The sequence below is a fragment of the Myxocyprinus asiaticus genome, chromosome 5 (assembly GCF_019703515.2).
Source record: "Myxocyprinus asiaticus isolate MX2 ecotype Aquarium Trade chromosome 5, UBuf_Myxa_2, whole genome shotgun sequence".
In the NCBI taxonomy this organism is placed as follows: Eukaryota; Metazoa; Chordata; class Actinopteri; order Cypriniformes; family Catostomidae; genus Myxocyprinus; species Myxocyprinus asiaticus.
In genome coordinates this window covers 8,864,867-8,886,429 of record NC_059348.1, presented here as the reverse complement: position 1 = coordinate 8,886,429, position 21,563 = coordinate 8,864,867, and the positions used below count along the sequence as shown (strand labels likewise).

The 21,563-nt window shown below is 41.1% G+C and overlaps 3 protein-coding genes across 5 annotated transcripts in view; all 3 read right to left on the bottom strand.

Moving 5' to 3' along the window:
* The window catches only part of LOC127440566 (zinc finger protein 184-like), a 78,023-nt gene extending 74,123 nt beyond the window's left edge, over positions 1-3,900 (bottom strand). The window contains exon 1 of the mRNA XM_051697243.1: positions 3,805-3,900. The gene's annotated coding sequence lies outside the window, so the exon portion shown is untranslated. The remainder of the gene's footprint in view (positions 1-3,804) is intronic.
* Positions 1-21,563, bottom strand: part of LOC127440800 (gastrula zinc finger protein XlCGF57.1-like) — a 93,954-nt gene that overhangs the window by 9,872 nt on the left and 62,519 nt on the right. Inside the window, exons 1-3 of one of the 3 annotated variants that reach the window (XM_051697712.1) lie at positions 4,619-4,720; positions 3,805-3,996; positions 412-504 (exon numbers count right to left, since the gene is read on the bottom strand). In XM_051697712.1, the coding sequence (XP_051553672.1) occupies positions 412-504; positions 3,805-3,901 (190 nt within the window). In that variant the 5' untranslated portion in view covers positions 3,902-3,996; positions 4,619-4,720. Of the gene's footprint in view, positions 1-411; positions 505-3,804; positions 3,997-4,618; positions 4,721-21,563 lie in introns of those variants that run through there. The other 2 variants (XM_051697713.1, XM_051697714.1) reach the window with 2 other exon arrangements.
* LOC127440774 (gastrula zinc finger protein XlCGF57.1-like) overlaps positions 1-21,563 on the bottom strand; it is a 164,610-nt gene that overhangs the window by 116,337 nt on the left and 26,710 nt on the right. The window lies entirely within an intron of this gene.

Here is a 21,563-nt window from a genome sequence, read left to right as displayed (position 1 = left end):
ATATAGGTCACCGAGTGTAGTAACCCCCCTCTCAATCCATTCTGACCAGCAAAAAGGGGACTTGTTGATACATAATTTGGGAGTCAGCCATATGCTTGAGGCACCATTTAAATAAATGTCAGAATTTAAACACTCTGGACACTTTTGTCCACACCGAATGCAAATGCGAGACAACGGGGTGTTACTTAACTTCTCCGAATAGTTTGATAGAAAGGCTTTGCAATGGCGAAATAGGGGCAAGAACTTCCTGTTCAATACAAAACCAGGGAGGGGCTCTCTCCAATGGAAGAGACTAATGAGCCAAATGTCTGAGACCGAACGCATAATAATAAAACAAAATCTTGGGTAGGCCTAGCCCACATATGTCAATCGGCCTATGTAACTTACTGAAATGTAATCTGGGACGCTTACCATTCCATATGAAGGACTTTGCCATGCTATCAAATTGTTTGAAATAAGAGAGGGGGACATCTACAGGGAGAGACTGCAGCAGGTAGTTGAATTCTGGAATACAATTCATTTCAATAACATTAACCTTCCCAATCATAGATAAATGTAATGAAGCCCACCTTCCCACATTGCTCGAAAACCTTTTAATTAAGGGGTCAAAATTAACTAACTAAATCAGACAAATTGCTGGGAATAAAATACCCAAATATTTAATGCTAAATGTTTGGGCCATTGAAAAGTGCCTGGTAGAAAAGCTGTTACTCGTAGTACGCTGTCAGAGCCAAAGCTTCGGATTTACACCAATTGACTCTGTATCCTGAGAACTTAGAAAAGGTATTAATAATTCTGTGGAGGCAAGGCATAGATCTAGTGGTGGGGTTAGAGACAAATAACAAAATATCATCAACGTAAAGCAAAAGCTTATGCGCCACACCTCCTGCCACCACCCCTGGAAAATCATCTTCCTTAAATCTGTATTTCAATCAGGTCAATTCTCTGAGGCCATCAGATGACATTCGCCGCTTCAACTCTGCCTCGGCACTTTTAATATTCCCTTCGAACTCCACGAGTTCTCTTGCTTAGGATTTTCTCCATATAGACATTGATTTCAGCCTAAAACATTTGTTGGAAATCAGGATTTTGCAAAAGGGATACATTAAAGCGGCAACTATATGATTTCTTTTTCTCCGTATGTTACAACACCTCTAAACTCACCAGGGTGTGATCTGAGACTAAGATGTTTCCAATTGAGCAATCAACAACAGATGAAATGAGGGCCATATATATATATATATATATATTTATAAAATCTATTCTAGAATAAAAATGTATAGTCCCTCCCAGATGGGTTTAAAAGTCTCCAAATATCTGTAAGACCAAGATTTTTACACATCCTGTGAAGCGTCAATGTTGCTCTGGGGGACTTGCACACTTTTGCTTCACTATGATCAAGGTCATAGTCCATCAATAGATTAAAGTCTCCTCCCAATATAATATCATGAGGGGCGCCAGCCGCTTGCAACATCCCTTCAAGATCTATAAAAAAGCCCTGATCATCAGTGTTAGGTGCGTAAATATTAGCCAAAAATCAACCTTTGCCCCTGAATTTCTTCTAAAACAATTACGACTCTTCCTAATTTATCTTTAATCTGTTTGAGACATTTGAATTGAAGATGTTTACTTATCAATGAAATGACTCCCCTGCTCTTGAGCCAGCTCTAAAGAAAACATGCCCAACCCATATCTTCCTTTCTAACTTTTTCAGCTTCCTGCAGGGAAAGATGTGTTAACTGTGTTCTTACGTTTAAGAGAAGAAATAACCTCTTTTTTTATGGGGTGCCCCATAAAAGTTAATAAATTTTTTTTTTTTTTTAAGTGTATCAAGATTTGATGATGATGGTTTTAAATAGCATTGTAACCTACTATTTTTCTACATGCCTTTTTCTTCAGCGAAGCAGATTACTAGCTCATTAAAACTCAATGTATCAATAAATTCTCATATACTATTTTCATATAATACTTGTATTATAATTTGTCAATAAATATCCTTATTAGCTAGACTGGGAACTTTTACCTTTGTATGTTCGTGTCCGGTGGCAAACACAAGCCATCAGCACATGAAGTTAAACCTGTCACCTTTTTCCCTTTACTTTCCTTTTTGCGACATGGTCCGTGTCTTTCCTGTGTATTAGCCAAGTAAAACCAAGGAAAAAAGCAGTCCTAAAAATTGGAACACGCGATCATCCTTAATAGCGCACTCGCTCCAATGTTTACCTCTCACACAATCGCCACAGATGGGTCTGATACATACATTCTACTGATTTCATGGCGCCACAGTGGAAAAAGAAAGCATAACTGCATCAACTGGCCCGGAACAGTATGGTTTCGCGATGAAAGCTGTTCGGCCCGATGGTGGAAATGCGGCTAATGTTGCATTTTCTTATTGGTTCGAATCACTTTCACAAAGCAATATTTGAAAACAGACTAAAAATGTTTAATAAAAGTCATGTCAGCAAGCACCTCAAGAATGCAAGAATGTTTGTGCGCTGTTCCGGGATTTCGCTCATCCATCAATATACCAGTTAAAATTATATACCTGTAAACAATTGTCAACCTATACAAATTTGAGTATTTTTTGTCACAGTTACGCTAAGCACCGCTATTAAACCCGTTAAAGTGATCGTACTAAAGTTACCTCAGGAATTATTAAACAACTCCTATCTTAAACGTGCAATTATATGTAATGTAGTCGCCAAAAGGCTATATACATGTTTTGATTATCTATTTTTGTTATAGTGACATGCTGACTTACACGTCTTCTCCAAAGATCCATCAGGTATGTTCATTGTTTTTAAAAGGATATTTGGTTCATTGTAGGGATGTGCTGAACGACTAATTTCACTTATGTTTAAACTGAAATTTTGAAGTCGATTAGTCTAAAAAGAAAGCAATCTTCAGAAAACAGTCAAAAAATGTGTTTATGCGACCCAATGTGTTTATAACCCGGAAAAAAAAAAACGCTGAAAAGTTGCACATATTTCACAACATGCAGTCGTGCATTAGCCATTGATATAATACAACAGCTGTTCAGTAAAGAACGTTAACCAATAACAGTTACAAAAAAAAAAATTGGCCTGTGATGTAGCCTAAAACCTAATGTATTCTAAACATGACATGCACACAGAACAAAAGCAGTCGGCACAATAAACAGTAATTTTTTAGGCTACTTACTCAAAAGCATAAATTTTTTTGATGAGCAAAATTAACACGTCGACATGGTCCGGTGAAAGATGGGACTTGACTCACCTGAGGCAGCTACCCTGCTGCTTGAAAAAGCCTGCACAGCGGAAAAATAACGTACAAGCAAGCACAGATGTAAAGAAGTCTCAAATGTGAAAACATCCAACGACTTTCAAACGTTTGGAAATCCATTTCCGCACCACCACTGAAGTGATTTCATAACAACTTTGCTGAGTTTGCTTGTCTAGCGAGAGGACATTTTCCTGTGCACGCCGCGAGTGAAAGAGGGAAGAAGCATGCGCAGCCTGAGGTGAAATTAAACTTAGTATCTGCTCCAGATATCTTCTTTTTTTAAATAATATTTGTATTATTAATTCTATTTAAAATATGTAACATGAGTAATTTAAGCGCAGCCACTGTAAAAATATAAAGTTAAACGTAAATGTGTAAAAATAAGTTTCAAGCGTGATTGCCGTGTTCATATGTGCCTAAACTAACCGAATTAAGGGAGAAAATGCACCAGGTTCTGAAATAAATCCTCTAAACAAGCCAGCTGTGAAAATGGCCTTAATGGCCCACATCAATCAATGTGAAGAATCAAGAATGAACACCAACCTCTTTGTTCCTCAGTATCTTCATGTTTAATTCTGCATGATTCTGTAATACTGATGTCTTCACTCTCCTCTTTAAACTCTTCTTTAACACACTGCATTTTTGTAATAGTATGCCAGTAAACTTCAGTTGTTACACTTGCAGTTGTTCCTCATTATATACCACCTTCTTTTCTTTCTTCAATTGTAGGATGATCTGAAAAAAGAAAAAGAAGAAAAGACAGATTCCTTCATTTATAGAATATCCCCTTGTTGTACAGTAGGAAATGCCCCATTTACCATGTATAACCAAAGCTAGGCTATAACCATCTGTATGAAATCTAAAATACCCTCAACAGTTATATGGATTAAAGGGGGTTATTCAATGTTCATTATAAAAATAGTTTAATGATGATAATTTGCAACAAAAACACAACACAAAATTGACATACTGAATATTACAAAATCAAGTAACAGAATTTGGCATTAAAACTAGTTCAGTCTCAAATGTCTCATTTAAAGTGGATACATGAATGCAGGCAGGCTTTAAATGAGTTGAAGGAGATGAAATGATGATGAGTATAAATAACAGGTCCTTTATAATCCAATTTAACATCAAGAATAAAAGTCTCCAACAGGCCAGTCATACACAAAAAAAGTCCCAATACAAACTATACAAGTCAATTTAACAGACATCAAAAGCTGTTTCAAACAATCCTGCATCAAACAAACATTTCCATTATACAGCACAGTTACTCACAAGATCTGGAGAAACAGAGATTGAACAATACAGAAAAATGTAACCATGTGAGTATTAACATATTTAAATATCAACTTACATAAGTGTTGAACTAAAGAACTTTCCTCAATCAGGACTTTAGATGGATTGACAAAATCAACATGAACATACAACAATACTTGCTTGTGCATCTTCTTCTATCTCACATTTCTACACAACTCACTGGTTATCACCCTCTGGAGGCAGGGATGAGTAAAACACCCATGAGAAACGTCTTTGTTGTTTCATGGCGGTTGGCAAACCAGCTTATGGTGCATTTCTGCCACTGAGCATTTGCTGGCTTTATTCTGTAGCTACGACAAACATTGACTGTTTTCAGTTTAATTTTTTATGCCCATATAGTATGGTTAGATACTCTTTAACTTAATTGTGCTAATGATATATTTGTAAGATTGTCGCGACACGATGAGAAATGCCACTGCAAATGCAAAAATAAAATCGAAATTGAGAGAAATAAAGTCACAAGTGCGAGTTTATTTCTCAGAATTGCAACTATTTCTCGCAATTGTGAGTTATAAATTCGAAATGCCACAAATAAAGTCAAACTTGTGAAATAAAAAGTCAGAATTACCTCTTATTTTTTTAATTACCTGACGGGACACGAAACGAGGTCTTTGGTAAAATTTAATTGACAGTATGTGGACATTTTTTTCTACAACACAAATTACACAGTTATACCTCAAACATGAATTTTGTAGCCATATTGAATTGCATAATTGTATTTTTTTTTTTTTTTTTAAATTACAGCGGCTTCAAAATTCTCATTTGCGTCACAGGCTGAAGCAGAGGCAGGACCCAAACACAGAGTTAAAAAACAAAAGGTTTTATTTATACAAAATAAACAAAACCAAACAAAAACTACACCGTAGGTGAAAAAAAAACAGTCCAGGGCAACAAACTAGATGACAGGTTGGGGGCAGATGAACTCTTCCAGCACCAACTGGAACCAATAGACTGGAAGGCAAACAGGACCGGCATGAACATGAAACAAGCACAAGACAAACAGGCACTGGACAGCACAAACGAAGACACTAAAATAGGGAAGGAAATTAAACTGGTTAACGGGCAAGGCAGGTGTAACCAGGGCAGGTGTAACATTAATTGGCTCTATAACTCTCCACCAATAGCTGGTGTGGTGAGCATTCTGGCGCACTATGTCTGCCGTCGCATCATCCAGGTGGATGCTGTACACTGGTGGTAGTTGAGGAGAGTCCCGTTCACTGTGTAAAGCGCTTTGAGTGTATTGTCAGAAAAGCGCTATATAAATGTAATGTTCATTCATTCATCCATTCATTCATGCCAACCGACAGACGAGAGAATGCATAGCAACGCCAAACAAAGCAATGCCACACATTCCCACACTAGAGAAAGCCTGAGCGTACAGGCAAACACTACACGATGCACGCAACAGGCAACAAAGGACACCTGTGCGAGAGTTCGGCCACATACAAACCCAACACCTCAGACTGAAATGACCGAACCTCAGCACAACATGAAGATAGGGCGCGCAGCGCAACATGAACGCAACACGAAGTGCGCCCATGGTCGCAAGAGACAGACATAAACAAGTGACGTGAGTGCATGCCGCCAAGATGACATAAGCGCAATGCACTCACAACAATAACAAACAGAACATGGAGCATGAGTGTCCAAATCCTGACACCAACTGAAACCGAACCAGATAGGGCTCTATACAGGGCTCAGGATCCAGACACCATGCTCCGAACATGAAACATGAGACCAACCGAGGAGTGCACAACAGGGAAATTAACAACCAAAGCCATGCGCTCAAACACAGACAGAAAATTAAACACAAAGACAGACAAAGAACGATGATGTCACGGTCCTGTCACACAAAAACCCAGACTGACAGGACCATGACAGTTTGAGGTTTGAAAGTGTGCAATTTATGTTGCAGAACTAAACGTCCAAATATCTTCAAGTAATGTTTTCCACAGACCTTATTTTACTCATAATATAAGTTGTAAAACCCTATTATAAAAACCCATAGAAAAATCCAGAGGGAACCCATGGCTAATTAGACTTCTGGGTTTGCCTACAAATTGACGTTACAGCTGAGCAGCTCTATACAGTCCCACCAGGATTTCGCGGCACTTTTTCATGATTTTTGCAGCCCAAAATTACTGAATTTTCTGCAGGTTTTCTCAAATTTTGTGATGCAATTTGCTGCATTATTTTTATTTTTTATTTTTTTTGGGGTTGTTTTGCAGTGAAAACTCACAAATCATTATTATATACCTCTGTAATTGTGTTAATTACATTGTAAATGCAATTACATGTAAATATTTTTGTGTATATTAACTGGATATGCAGTTAGCAAGCAAAAAAAAATAATTACACAAAAATACCATACATTTAGGTGAAAACTGTGGGTACTGGAAGTCCCTTAATTATTTTCTGCTTCTGAAAATGCAAGAAAACTTCTCTTAGGTTAAAACAGATGTGCAATAAATCTGTAAACTAAAAACACCAATGAGGATTTAATAATTAGGCCTGTTGCAATTATTAAATTGTCTGATACTGAAATCTGATATATGGCCATATTCGAACAAATACCAGTAGAGTTCGCATATTTAAGCATTTATATACAAATTATCATTATGTACAACCGGTCGACCTTGTCAAAATGGGGCTGGCCGACAATCCTGAAGCGACCCTCCATCTCTTCAAGAAGGCAGCCGAGGTGTGGGAATAGCTGCCTGACCAGTGGGCGGCCCGACTGTTACCACTACTCTCCGGGGAAGCGCAGCTTGCGGCACAACAGCTCCCCATAGCAACCTACCCATGTATGCAGACTTAAAGAGAGCCATTTGGCCGGACCCCCCAAACAGAGCCGACAGCACTTCCGGCGTCACAGGAGGAAGTGACCCAGTTGGACGAGGACTACATGGCGGCGTTTCCGGGAAGCTGTGATCTGGAGTCTCCCCTGCTAACTCTGCCTCTCTCCGCTATCCTTCCCATGTTGTCAAGTTTGTCCCCATGGGTGTAGGAGGGGGGCCTGGGCCGGTCTTTTGGAGCTGCGGGGATCCTGGGCATTTCCAGGACCATTGCCCTGTAATGGAGGTGGGCACTCTGGTCTGGATTCCCGACGCTCCACAGGCGTTCCCCGAGGGGGATTTCCCTCTAGAGCAGTCACGTGACGAGTCCCTCAAGCACGCATTTGACCAAGTGGGAGTAATCAATGGTCAACAGCTCCAGCCTAACGTCACGCTCACATACCTGTATTTTTCAATTAACAAAGATAGGTTGTATTGAGTGACGCAGGACACTCAAACAAAAGAAAATATAACCTAGTTATTAGTCCTAAAGAGCCGTTGGGAAGCGCTTTTCCAGGCGGCTCACCATAAACCAATGGCTGGCCATTTAGGACAGGAAAGATTCACGGGGACATTCACAGGTGGTGTGTGCCGTGCCATGTGCCGTGTCAGTTGGCCACCCCAAAAGCGCCATTGCGCCCTCTACCATTAATCGAGGTACCCTTTGAAAGAATTGGTATGGACTTCATCAGGCCATTAGAACGGACTGCATGCGGATATTGCTTTGCATTAGTTCTGGTGGATTATGCAACGCGATATCCGGAAGCAGTGCCCCTGCGCAACATCTCAGCACGTAGTGTTGCGGAGGCACGCTTAAGAATAATCTCCCGAGTGGGGATTCCGAAAGAAATCCTCACTGACCAGGGCGCTACATTTATGTCACGAACACGGCGCGAACTGTACGAATTATTGGGCATTAAATAAATTCGCACCAGTGTTTACCACCCACAAACCAATGGGTTGGTGGAATGATTTAATAAACCCTGAAAATCATGATCAGTAAGTTCGTACACAAGGATGCTAGGAATTGGGATATGTGGCTCGAGCCCCTGTTATTTGCAGTGCGAGGGGTCCCACAAGTCTCCACAGGGTTTTCCCCATTCGTGCTGCTGTATGGGCATTGGCCGCATGGTGTGCTCGACGTCATACGGGAAGCTTGGGAGGAGGGACCTTCAAACAATAAAAATTAAGTTCAGTACATTCTTGATCTTAGAGCAAAACTCCACATTTTGGGTCAATTAACACGGGAATTTGCTCCAAGCTCAGGAACATCAAAGCCGGCTGTATGATGGGGCACTCGACTACAGGAATTTGCTCCGGGAGATAAAGTGCTTGTATTAAAGCCCACCTCAAGCTCTAACTTACTCTCCAAGTGGCAAGGGCCTTTTGAGGTCACACGGCGAGTTGGAGATCTCGATTATGAGGTTAAGCGAACGGACAGGGTGGAGCATGTCAAGTTTACCATCTCAACCTCCTAAAATCATGGAGGGAGGCGGTCCCTGTGGCCTTGGAAATGGTAGTTCCAGAGAGGGCAGAGCTCAGGCCAGAGATGATGATCAAACCTATTCGACACTGGATTTAACAAAGGGTTATTGGCAGATCCTCTCAACTCCAATCTCCCGAGAAAAACTGCATTTTCCACACCATTCGGTTTACACCAATTTCTGACCCTCCCGTTCGGTTTGTTTGGGGCCCCTGCCATGTTCCAGCATCTCATGGACAAAATTCTCAGGCCACATAAAGCATATGCCGCCGCTTATCTAGATGATATCATAATTTATAGTAATGATTGGAAGCGGCACATGCAACATCTAAGAGCCATCCTGAGATCGCTGCGGCAGGCGGGGCTCACAGCCAACCCAAAGAAGTGTACAATTGGGCGGGTGGAAGTTCGGTACTTGGGCCACGGGCAGGTGCGTCCCCAAATTAACAAAACCGCAGCGATCGCGGCCTGCCCAGCACCCAAGACCAAAAAGGAGGTTAGACAGTTTCTGGAGCTGGCTAGCTACTACTGAAGGTTTGTGCCTAGTTACACTGACTGATCTCAGTCGAAAGGGGGCTCCCGATCCGGTCCAGTGGATGGAGTCGTGCCAACAGGCTTTTCTAAAAGTGAAATCTGCACTTTGTGGGGGACCAATCTTACATGCTCCAAACTTCTCTCCCCTTTATTTTGTAGACAGATGCATCTGACAGGGGGCTGGGGGCAGTGCTCTCACAGGAGGTGGAGGGAGAGGAGCGACCGATGCTGTACATTAGTCATAAACTCTCACTGAGGGAAACTAAGTACAGCACCATTGAAAAGTAGTGTTTGGCGATCAAGTGGGTGGTCCTCTCCCTCCGCTTCTACCTGCTGGGGTGGGCCTTCACCCTCTGTTCAGATCACACCCCACTCCAGTGGCTCCACCGCATGAAGGATACCAATGCACTTCTGCTGTTCAAATTTGAGGTGATTCACAGACCGGGAGCGCAGATAGCTGTGGCTGACTTTCTCGCCAGAAATGGGGGGTGAGCTGACAGGCTGGATTTTGCCCCTGGATTATGCCCCGGAGTTGGGTGGTGGAGGTATGTGGTGATGGGGGCGTGGTCGTGTGTCTGTCTGCGGAAGAGAGGGTGTGGTGTGGTGTGGCTCGTCAAGCTGGTTGACATAATTTCTAATAGTTGTTTCTCATTACAGTGATAGTGGAGAGATGCCTTAAAAACAGCTGAACACGCCAGAAGAGAGAGAGAGAGAGAGAGAACAAGTGTGCAGCGTTGCCATTGTGTATACCGAAGCTATTGAGTGTTTGTAAAGAAGTTGGTTTATTTTTTTGAGAGTCAATTTTTGAACTGAGTGAATAAACCCGAAAGAGTGCACTGCTGCACAGAAGAGAAATAAAGCATTACCTAAAGCGTGTCACTGCTCCCCGTCTCCTCCTTCCCATACCCGAACTTGGAGTTTTGTTACAACCACATTTTCATGTTTGCTTCTTGTCTTTTCAGAAACGGACTAGAAAGCAGAGACAATCACTGTGCAGAGACACAGCCACCAGAACACTGAGAAACTACAGCACAACGTTGACAGCACCTGACACTGGATCACAAGCACCTCACCATTTTCCTTCATCTTCACGTTTATCTTCTCCAATAAAGGCCCCTCCAGGGTGAACATTTTTTTTAAACTTTTGTCTGTGCCTCATTCTCATCCCACTACATTGGTGGAGAATGCTGGGCTTAAGTTCAGAGTGAAGACAGACACATAATTTGCCCCATATTGTTTGTTTGTGCAGTTCTATAGATTCTGCTTTCTCTCTCCCATAATAGAGGACCTTATTCATTGATTGGTTAAAGTTTCACTCCGCCAGCAGCAGATCTCAGAAAAACCCGCCGCTGGACTGACTTGAGCGGAGCAGGAGATCATGCATCTGCGAACAGAAAGAGTAGAGCTTGTGCGAACACCGGAGGTGAGAGAAACAGCTCACCAATTGCTGACTAAGCTCACAGAGCAGGATGATGTAGAATCCTATCTCCATACCTTTGAGGTGATGTCCGCTCACGAAGGATGGGCATGAGGGGAATGATCCTGCATTTTAACACCCTACCTTATGGGGGAAGCGCAGCAGGCATACTATTCCCTTCCAATCGACTTGTTAGGCAACTATGATGCACTGAAGGCAGGGATTATGGCTTGGGTGAGCTTATCACCAGTGTGTGCTGTTCAAAAGTTCCATGAGTGGGTGTATGATCCTCAGGCTCCGTTTTGGGTCCAAACCACAGAGCTTGCACGCCTGGTGCAATTGTGGCTCATAGGAGGAAATCCAACCCCAGAAAAAGTGTCAGAAAGTATAACGGTGGATAAACTGTTAAGGTCTCCCTTGCTCTGTTCATAAATCCATAGGCATGAAAGATCCATCCACGATGGCTGAATTGGTAGAGGCGGTGGAGCTGACAGAGGCAGCAATCACCCAGGACGGAGGAGAGAGAGCAGCTGGGTACCCCCGGAGGGGATTTCCAGAGAGGCATGCATCAGAGGGCACCCAACGGGTAGAAATACCGCCTGTGGGAACAGGAGTCAGAGATGAGCCAATGCCACAGATCCAAATCCACCAGAGGGCAAAGGCTGGTTTGTGGGGTGAATTCTTCATTGTAAACCCCGCCCCACGGGGACATACCGGGAGGTGCGCATCAATGAGTGGTGTGTCCTGGCCATGTTGGATACCGACAGCTCAGTCAGTCTTGCCCAACCTGGAGTTCTGCTCTCAAAATCCTCAGACAAAGCGCTAATTCCCATAACCTGTGTACACAATGACACCTGCTACATGCCATCTGCCATGGCCATGGTAGCGGCGTAATTAGGAAGCTAGACATTGATGTGATGAAAGATTTGCCGGCCTTGGAGGAGCTTGTTGAGGTAATTAAAGCCTTGTCAATAGGTAAGGCACTGGGGCCAGATGGTTTTGCTGCAGAATTTTTTAGATCTTATGTCACAGAACTGGCTCCACTTATGCTAGAAGTTAGAGTAATTAAAGAAAGGTGAACTACCACCAACCATGGCACAAGCCCTGATCAGTCTCATTCTTAAAAAAGATAAAGACCCAAATGAGTGTAAAAGTTATCATCAAATTTCCCTGATCCAGTTAGATGTAAAAATATTGTCTAAAATTCTGGCCAATCGATTAAGAGTAATTACATCTACTATAAATAAAGATCAAGTGGGGTTTATTCGTGGTCGTAGTTTTTCTGATAATATTAGAGGTTTTATAAATATTATGTGTTCAGTAGTGAATGATCAGACCCCGATTACTGCCATCTCACTTGATGCCGAGAAGGCGTTTGATAAGGTGGAATGGGATTTTTCTTTTTTTTTTTTTTTTAATTTTGGACATTTTTGGGTTTGGGAAAATTTTTATTGGGTGGATTAAGTTACTTTATAAACAAATATTAGCAGCAGTGAAAACTAATGGATTCATTTCAGATTATTTTTCTCTTGGTAGGGGAACCCACCAAGGCTGTCCTCTCTAGTAGATCCTAGTAGTTCTATGCCTAGCCTGCATAAAATTATTAATACTTCCTACAAATTTTCAGGATACAGGGTGCATTGGTCTTAATCGGAAGCTCTTGCTCTGACAGCATATTGCCCTGCCACGGCTTTCCAACCTGGCGCATTTCAATGGCCCAAACAAGGCATTAGGTATTTAGACATTTTATTTTCAACAAATTTGAGAGATTCAGTTAGTTAATTTTGACCTATTAATGAAAATGTTCTTGTGTGATATGGATAGGTGAGCTTCACTACATTTGTATATGGCAGGGAAGGTCAATGTTATAAAAAATTAATTCCATCCCCAAATTCAATTATCTGCTACAGACTCTCCTGCTAGAAGTTCCACTTTCTTATTTTTAACAATTTGATAGCATATCTATGTATTTTATTTGGAATGGTAAACGACCTTGTTTGCATTTCAGTAAGTTACATAGACCAATTGGAAAAGGAGGTTTAGGCCTCCCCACAATTCTGTTTTATTACTATGCTTTTAGTCTCAGACACCTGGCCCATTGGTCTCTTCCACCTGAGAGAGCCCCTCCCTGGTACTACGTTGAACAAGTGGTCCTTTCCCCAATCTCACTACTGCAAAGTCTTCCCATCACACTACCTAGAGAAGTAAAAATGCATCCCATTATTTCATACTTACATTCAGTATGGACAAAGGTTTCCAGAATGTTCAATTATGATACTTACCTAAATGTTTCCTCAAGCATATGGCTGAACCCCAAATTATGTATTAACTACTGTGTACCCCTTTTGCTGGAAAGAATGGCTGGAGAGGGGTGTTGCTACACTTTATGAAAACTGAGCTTTTAGATAATTTGAAAATATAACACAGCAATTTGGGATTTCTAGGTCTCAATTTTATTAGGTATTTACAGTTGCACCATCTACTATTTTTGGTGGTAGTACACAGCCCCCTAAAGCTGCAGACATCCTCTGTATGGTGCTCACGGCCTTTGGAAAGGGGCATGAAGCATCAGTGTATAATTTTTCGTTGATTCAGAGTCTTGGTGTCTGGGCCTTAAGAGGTTATAGGAAAGAGATTTGAACTTGGTATTGGAGGATGGGGAGTGGGAAAGAATTTAAAAAAATGTTAAAACTATGTCTAGCGATGCAAGGGTATGCCTTATTCAGTTTAAGATTTTGCATTGTTTCTGCTGTACTCCCCCTAGATTGTTTAGGCTTGGTTTAAAAGACACATCTACCTGCTGGCGATATCAGTTGGAGGATGGATACATAGCCCATGCTCTGTGGTTTTGCACTGGGATTCAGGAATTCTGGGTGGGAGTCCAGAATTTTATCTGTGAGATACTCAAATGATATTCTGCCCCAGACTATGTATATTGTGTGATGGGGCGGTTATTAAAGTAGGTGACAAATATACAAAAAGCTGGGTCCAAACTAGTGTAACAATTGGCAGACAGATACTTTCTAGAGGATGCAAGTCAATTGGCACTCCCTCATTTCAAGAATGGTTGACCGAATTGGGCAGGGTGGCAGCAATTGAAAATATGTCATATAAACAGCTTGGCAAAAGATACGCATATGGTAAATAATGGGACAGGTATTTGTCCTTTCTGGAAGGCTCTCAGTGAGGACCGTGTGGAGAGAGACAACATTGTGGTAGTAATTGTGAATTCTGCTCTTTGTGGAATTCTTTCTTTTCTCTTTGTTTGTTGATTTTTATATTTTGGATTTTTAGAATTGAGTATAATGAAATTTCTGGCCATCCAATCTTTGATTTCATTGACACACAAATTTCATCAGGTTTCAAAGATACATAAATTTGGGTATTGTCGGCATAGCAGTGGAAATTTATTCCACTATTCCTGATAACATCTCCCAGGGGAAGCATATTTAACCTTGTACGACCCCGCAGAGTCATTTAAGGGTTAAACTTCTGACATACGGAGTCATGTGACCAAACACCATGGCGTCGATTTTTTTGAATTGCATCTATGGGTCCAGTGCCAACAAAAGTGCCTCTGGTAAGAAACCTCTTCAAATTTTTTCTAGTAATACTACCTTTTCTAGTATTTTCGACATAAATGGGAGATTTGAAATCAGTCTATAATCAGCCAGTTCTCCAGGTTCAAGTTGTGGCTTTTTAATAAGCGGTTTGATAACTGCCATTTTTAAATTTCTTGGGACATGTCCTAAGAATAGCGAGGAGATAATAATATTAAGAAGTAGTTCTGAGATTACAGGGAATACCTCTTTTAAGAGCTTAGTTGGTATTGGATCTAACATACATTGTTGCTTTTGATGTTTTGATAAGTTTTGTTTGCTCTTCATGACCTACAGTATGACAGCAAAGGATTCAAGTTGCTCATGAGGGAAAATTATAAGACACTGTTTTCTGAGGTGCTGTGACAGACGATTGCATAATTCCAATTTTATTTCTGATGATTTCAATTTTATCCTTAAAGAAATGAATGAAGTCATTACTATTGTGCTGCAATGGAATATCTGGTTCAATAGAGGCTTTATTCCAAACCAATTTAGCCACAGTACTGAATAAACACCTAGGATTGTTGAGGTTATTTTCTATAAGTTTGCCAAAATATGTTGACCTAGCAGTTTTTAATGCCTGTCTGTAGCTACATACACTATCCTTCCATGCACCACGAAATACCTCTAATTTTGTATTCTTCCACTTACGCTCAATTTTCCGAACTGCTCTCTTGAGAGCATGAGTGTGATCATTGTACCATGGTGCGAGGCTTTTTTCTTTATTCTTATTTAATCAAAGGGGGAAGACACTATCAAAAATGTATTTATATTTTCTGTGATTACATCAAGTTCTTCTAGACTTTTTGGCTTACTGAGTATTTGAGACAAATCTGGAAGTTTATTAGTGAAGCTATTTTTAGTGGTTGAAATGTGTGACATTAGCAAATCGCAGCATACATGGTAATGAGCTGAGATGTTATCGCTCTGTGGCAGAATTTCTAAAGTATCAACATTAATTCCATATGACAGAATTGAATCTAGTGTATGATTATGCCGATGAGTTGGTCCTGTCACATTTTGTCTGACTCTAAGAGAGTTGAGAATATCAATAAATGCTAATCCCAATGTGTCATTTTCATTATTTATGTGAATGTTTATGTCACCAACAATTAAAGCTCTATCCAAATTAACTACTATATCTGGTAGAAAATCGGTAAATTCACCAAGGAAATCAGAATACGGCCCGGGTGATCTATATACTAAAGCAAGGGCAAAAGGCGACAAGATTTATTATTTAAATATGATGATGTCACATTAAGCATTTTGATTTTAAAAGACTTAAACTTATATCCCATCCTCTGATTAACACTAAAAACATAACTGTAGATTGAAGCAACACCTCCTTGACCCTTCAGACGAGGCTCATGTTGATAACAATAACCTGGGGGAGTAGACTCATTGAAACTAATATATTCATCCTGTTTAAGCCAGGTTTCAGTCAAACAGAGTGAATCCAAACTATGATCTGTAATAATTTTAATTTACAATTAGTGCTTTGGTTGAAAGAGATCAAATGTTGAGTAGTCCTAAATGTATATGATGTTAATCTTAAATTTTTTGTTATTTTCAAGTTTGAACATAACACAAATATTTCTAAATGATTTAATGAGGGGTTTGTGTTTGGTAGTTCAGGGAACAGATACAGTCTCTATATGATACCTAGGTGATACTGTCTCTATGTGTTGTAGTTTATGTGACCTGTGTGACGTCTCAAAGCAGCTTGAAGATGGATGATTAAGCCGTACTGTCTGCTTCTTGACCTCGGCCCCAGTTAGTCAAATACTATTACTATTAAGACTATGAGCCAAATTACTAGAGAGGAGAGCGGTACGTTCCCTGGAGGGATGGAGTCTGTCTCTCTTTAGCAGGTCAGGTCTACCCCAAAAACTCTTCCAATTGTCTATAAATCCTATGCTATTCTCTGAACACCACTCAGACATCCAGCCTTTCAGTGACACTAATCTACTATAAAACTCATTGCCACGACAAGCATGGAGGGGCCCAGAGCATATTACAGTGACTGACATCATTTTTGCAAGTTCACATATCTCTTTAACATTATTGCTAGTGATCTCCGACTGGCGAAGCAGGACATCATTATTTTTTTTTAAATCTAAGTTTAGCATTAGCCAGCACTTGTAAATTTGATCTGGTGTCAGACGCCCGAGCCTCCAAAATGCAATTAACAATAGAGTCTCTATTTCCACGTTCCTTACAATAGAATAACCTATAACAAGGGCTCTTTCAACATGATTCTTAGTGGGTACATCACTGAGTGGGGAGAATTGATTGGAAATCCTAACAGGAATGGTAGAGTGGAGTGCAGGGGCTCTACAACCGGAAACAAAGTGTATGTGTTGCTCACTGTACTACCTGCATCTGAAAGAGTATCTACCACCTTCTCTTTTTTTTCAATTAACATATTTATTGATTCGTAGACATATATAACCAAGAAAAAACACAACATATATATATTGAATCAACATTTAACATTTAAGCCCCACTATTACCCCTCAGCCTCCCCAATCACCAACCCCACCCTGACCCCCAGCGAACACCCCTGTGGTCATAAATAAGAATACACACAAACACAAAACTGACCTCCACTAGTGTTCAGATGTGTCTCTAACTCATTAACCTTCTCCATCAGCCTGATACATTCCTTACATTTATCACATGTAAATCCCTCACTGCTGACGGAAGAAGCTATAGTAAACATGTGGCATGCAGTGCAGTGCAGAAAGTGATAACATGAGCGGATGCCATGACTTACCGCAACTGTTTGTTGTTGTTGTGGTGGTGCTTCTTGAGCAGAGGGGGTTTGAGACCAATGTTAATCCCTCATTCAATTGTTTGCTGTTGTTATGGTGGTTCCTGATCAGCAGAGGCTTGAGATTGATGCAATAATCCATGTAAAACACAGAGGCGAAACGAGTGCATGCAGTCAAAACAAGAGATGTAGACTGGAAAAATAGAAAAAAAAAGAAAAAGAAAGAAATATACACGCAGTTGAAAAAGTACAAAAGCATTAAAAAAAAAAAACGAAGTAACGGGAAAATGGTAAAGATTAAGGATAAAATTAAGAACGTAGAGGAATAAGCAATGCTATGCTTTGTGAGATGTTATCTAATGTTTCTATATATGCCTTCATGTTTCTCGCAGTCATGTTGTTTGTTTTTTTGAATCGTATCATAAGAAACTGAGATGCGTTCTTTGTCTGATGAACGTGTCATCAAACACACAATCGAATACAGCGGCTGTGAGAGCTGATCTTTTAACTTACCTTATTTTCTGGGAAATAGTTTTTTTTCATCATCTAAAAGGTCCTGCGACTTATAATCCAAAGCAAACACATGCACACCAAAACACATCTGCTTACACACAAACATATGATAACATCAGTCAGAGAGGGTAGAAGTGTTTTAAAGTAGCCTATTCAGAGTATTTTGCCTTTACAAAGTACTTTATGCAACAGTTTAAATATTCTGTCCCATCATAACATAATTGTTCTAAACTCTAGATTGCTGTCAAACACAGCTCCTCAAATACCCATAAAATGAAAATTTTTCACACTCATAGGAAAAACATTCAGTCAGTGAACCAGATAATTAATGCATGGTAAAGAGGTTGTAAATAGATATATCCATAGACAGACAGTCGCTAAAGTTTGTAAAACACTAAAACAAACTAAGAGCTGTTTATTTGAATACAGCATAGTTACATAGGTCCCACTTTATATAAGGTGTCTTTAACTACTATGTACTTAAGCATTTGATACAATGCACTTATTATTTACATGTGTGTTGTTGCATTGCACTTACATTTAAAGTACCTGCATTTAATCACATGTGTAGTTACACTGTTAACCTTACCCCTAACTCAACCCTTACTCTAAAACCTAAATCTAACTCCTAATCTTAACCCTAAGCCTACACCTACTGCTAAACCTACCTGTACCTCAATCACATTAGAGGCAAATGTGAATCTTGTGAGAATTTTGCAGAACAACACACAGTAAATTTGTTGTATTGAATGCATTTTAACATTACTACATAGTAGTTAAAGACACCTAATATAAAGTGTGACCGTTACATATGTTATTAACAGATATGGCTTATCTGTATTCTTTTTTAATGAACTATAAACAGATTATGAAAAACTGTTACAAATAATTACTTGCTCCCGATAAAAACAAGGTTGAATTCTGCATAATATGATGCGGACCTGTAGATCCTGTAGTAATCCAGCTGCAACTTTATTTCCGGAATTTTGTTTTTGAAAAATTTGAAACAGCAAGAACTGGAAGAAGGTGGAAGCAATAAGATGCTTAAGAATAAATTAGTGCAATAGTGATTAGGATTACTAAATGCTTATGAGCAGAAGTGTGGTTTATGCTTGATCTAAAAATAACTTTACTGCTATAGCAAAGTAAGAAGATGGTGCAGTGGCTGTAACAGCAAAGACGCAGGTAACAGCTGATAAGATGCAACAACAAGGCCCTCAGAAAAATACAGCTGCAGAAACAACAGGAACCGAGTAAGTGACTGAGTGGTAACACTTTCTATGAAGCTCACATTTATAATGCATTGTAAAGTTATTATAATGCATTAGTAATGTCTCAAAATAAATTATTATAATATGTTATGACTTTTCATAAATAATTGTAACTACAGTTATAATACATTATAATACTTACATATTCATAGTTATACCTTAGAGTATAATGCATTATAACACCAGCAACATCCAATTTTATCTGCAGAAGTTATGTATTATTTACAGTATATTTGTAAAATATATAATAGGTATTGTATGCTTTAAGAAAAGTAAAAAAAAGCAATGTCTTCTTATAAACATCCATAAGATATTTTTAAGTGGTTATAAGGCATTACAACTCATGCTGGAAATTATCTACATTACACATGCCCAAAATAACACCCATTCATTGTAAATTTTGAAATATTACAAAAAACACTTGTAAAGTTACAAAGTTAAAAATTTTCAGAAACTCTCTCTCTCTGGGAGTCACGTGACGCCCTGCAAGTTTTGGACGTGTGAAAGGCGAGCTCTGTGCACTTTGCTAGTTTTTAATACTTTTTATGTCATAAACCGGTGAGATTCGATACAATCTGTTCCATAACTGTTCTATGAAGACAATAAGTCAAAGAATTCAAAATCTTCAGGCTCTGGAGACATTAAAAGACACTTATGTGCTCAAGCTGATACCCCTGACAGGGCCGCAGACCAGGCACTTAATTTGGACGGTGCGGCGGGAAAGATTCAGTGTCAACTGTCGAGCATGTCGGTGATGCTGACGAAGGTTGCTGCTGACTTGGAGGATCTTGCTGTAATATGTTGTGATAAAGATAGGTTCATAGGCAATGGAGGAGTCAGGAAGCAGCAAACAGTTGAGTGTTTATTCTTATCGTCAGCTTCACACACACATTCAAACAAAGCAAAATGGCTTTGGGTGGCCTACTCAAAATAGCTTTCTCTCTGTGGTCTGTTGCTCTGGCCACTCTCTCTCTCCTCTGCCGCTCTGGCGGGCCTTATCAGGTCTCCCTCCACCATCACTATAATGAGAGACAGGTGTTAGTGTAAGTACAGACCAGGTGACGAACTTTACCTCTTTCCCTATCCCGCAATCAGACACATGACCACGCCTCCACGTGCCACATACCCCCACCGCCAACTCAGGCCAGGGCAACATCTGGCCTGCCTACTCCCCCCCATTTCTGGAGAGAAAGTCAGCCACAACTATCTGCGCCACTGGCCTGTGGATCACCTCAAACTTAAAGGGCTGAAGAGCCAGATAACAACGGGTGATCCGCGCGTTAGTATCCTTCATGCGGTGGAGCCACTGCAGAGGAGCGTGATCAAAAGAGGGTGAAGGCCCACCCCAGGAGGTAGTAGCGGAGGGTAAGAACAGCCCACTTAATCACAAGACACTCCTTCTTGATGGTACAATACTTTGTCTTCCTAAAGGAGAGCTTGCAACTAATAAATAGCACTGGCCGTTCCTCCCCTCCCACCTCCAGTGAGAGCACCACGCCCAGCCCCATCAGATGCATCAGTGTGCAAAATAAAGGGGAGAGAGTAGTCAGGTGCATGTAAAAGCGGCCCCCACACAGTGCGGACTTTACCTTAAGGAAATCCAGTTGGCACGACTCTGTCCACTGGACCGGATCAGGAGTCCCATTTTAGTAAGGTCAGTCAGCGGGCTGGTGACATCAGAATAGCTAGACGCAAACCTCCGGTAGTAGCCAGCCAGCCCCAAAAACTGCCTTACCTCCTTTTTGGTCTTGGGTACCGTGCAGGCTGCGATCACTGTGGTTTTGTTAACCTGTGGAACCTCTGCCCGTGACCCAAGTGGAACCCCAGATACCTAACTTCCACCCGCCCAATTGCGCACTTCTTCGGGTTGGCCGTGAGTCCCGCCTGCCGCAGCGCTCTCAGGAGAGCCCTCAGATGTTGCATATGCTGCCACCAGTCATTACTATAAATGACAATATTGTCCAGATATGCAGCGGCATATGCCGTGTGAGGTCTGAGGATCTTGTCCATGAGGCGCTGAAATGTGGCCGGGGCTCCGAACAAACCAAATTGAAGCGTCACAAATTGGTGTATTCCGAATGGTGTGGAAAAAGCCACCTTTTCTCGGGATATTGGAGATAAAGGGATCACCAAAGCTTGATGTGTTAACCCCTTTTACTCTTACGGTATCCGATACACCCCTGCCCAATCGGGGGCAGCCTCTAGAGCATTGGGGATCTGGACCGGTGTCCCCACCTCCATCACCAGACACGGATCCTGACTGTGTCCGGCTTCCCCACAGCTCCAACAGACCGGCCCAGGCCTTCCTTCTGCACTCTTGGGGGTGGTCTCGCCAACCTGGGGGGATAGCGGAGGGAGACAGGGGGAGTAGGTGGGGCAGACAAGGGGAAGGGTCCTCTGGACCGGGGGTGGGGTTTGGGCAGGGCTCCTCCCCACTTCCAAGGAGCCGGAACTGGGTGGGACTGAGGGGGACTGGGGGGAGGGGGACATGAGACACAAGGGGTGGAGAGAGAGAAGGGAGAGAGAGAAGAAAACACTGCTTCGCTGCCTCCTGG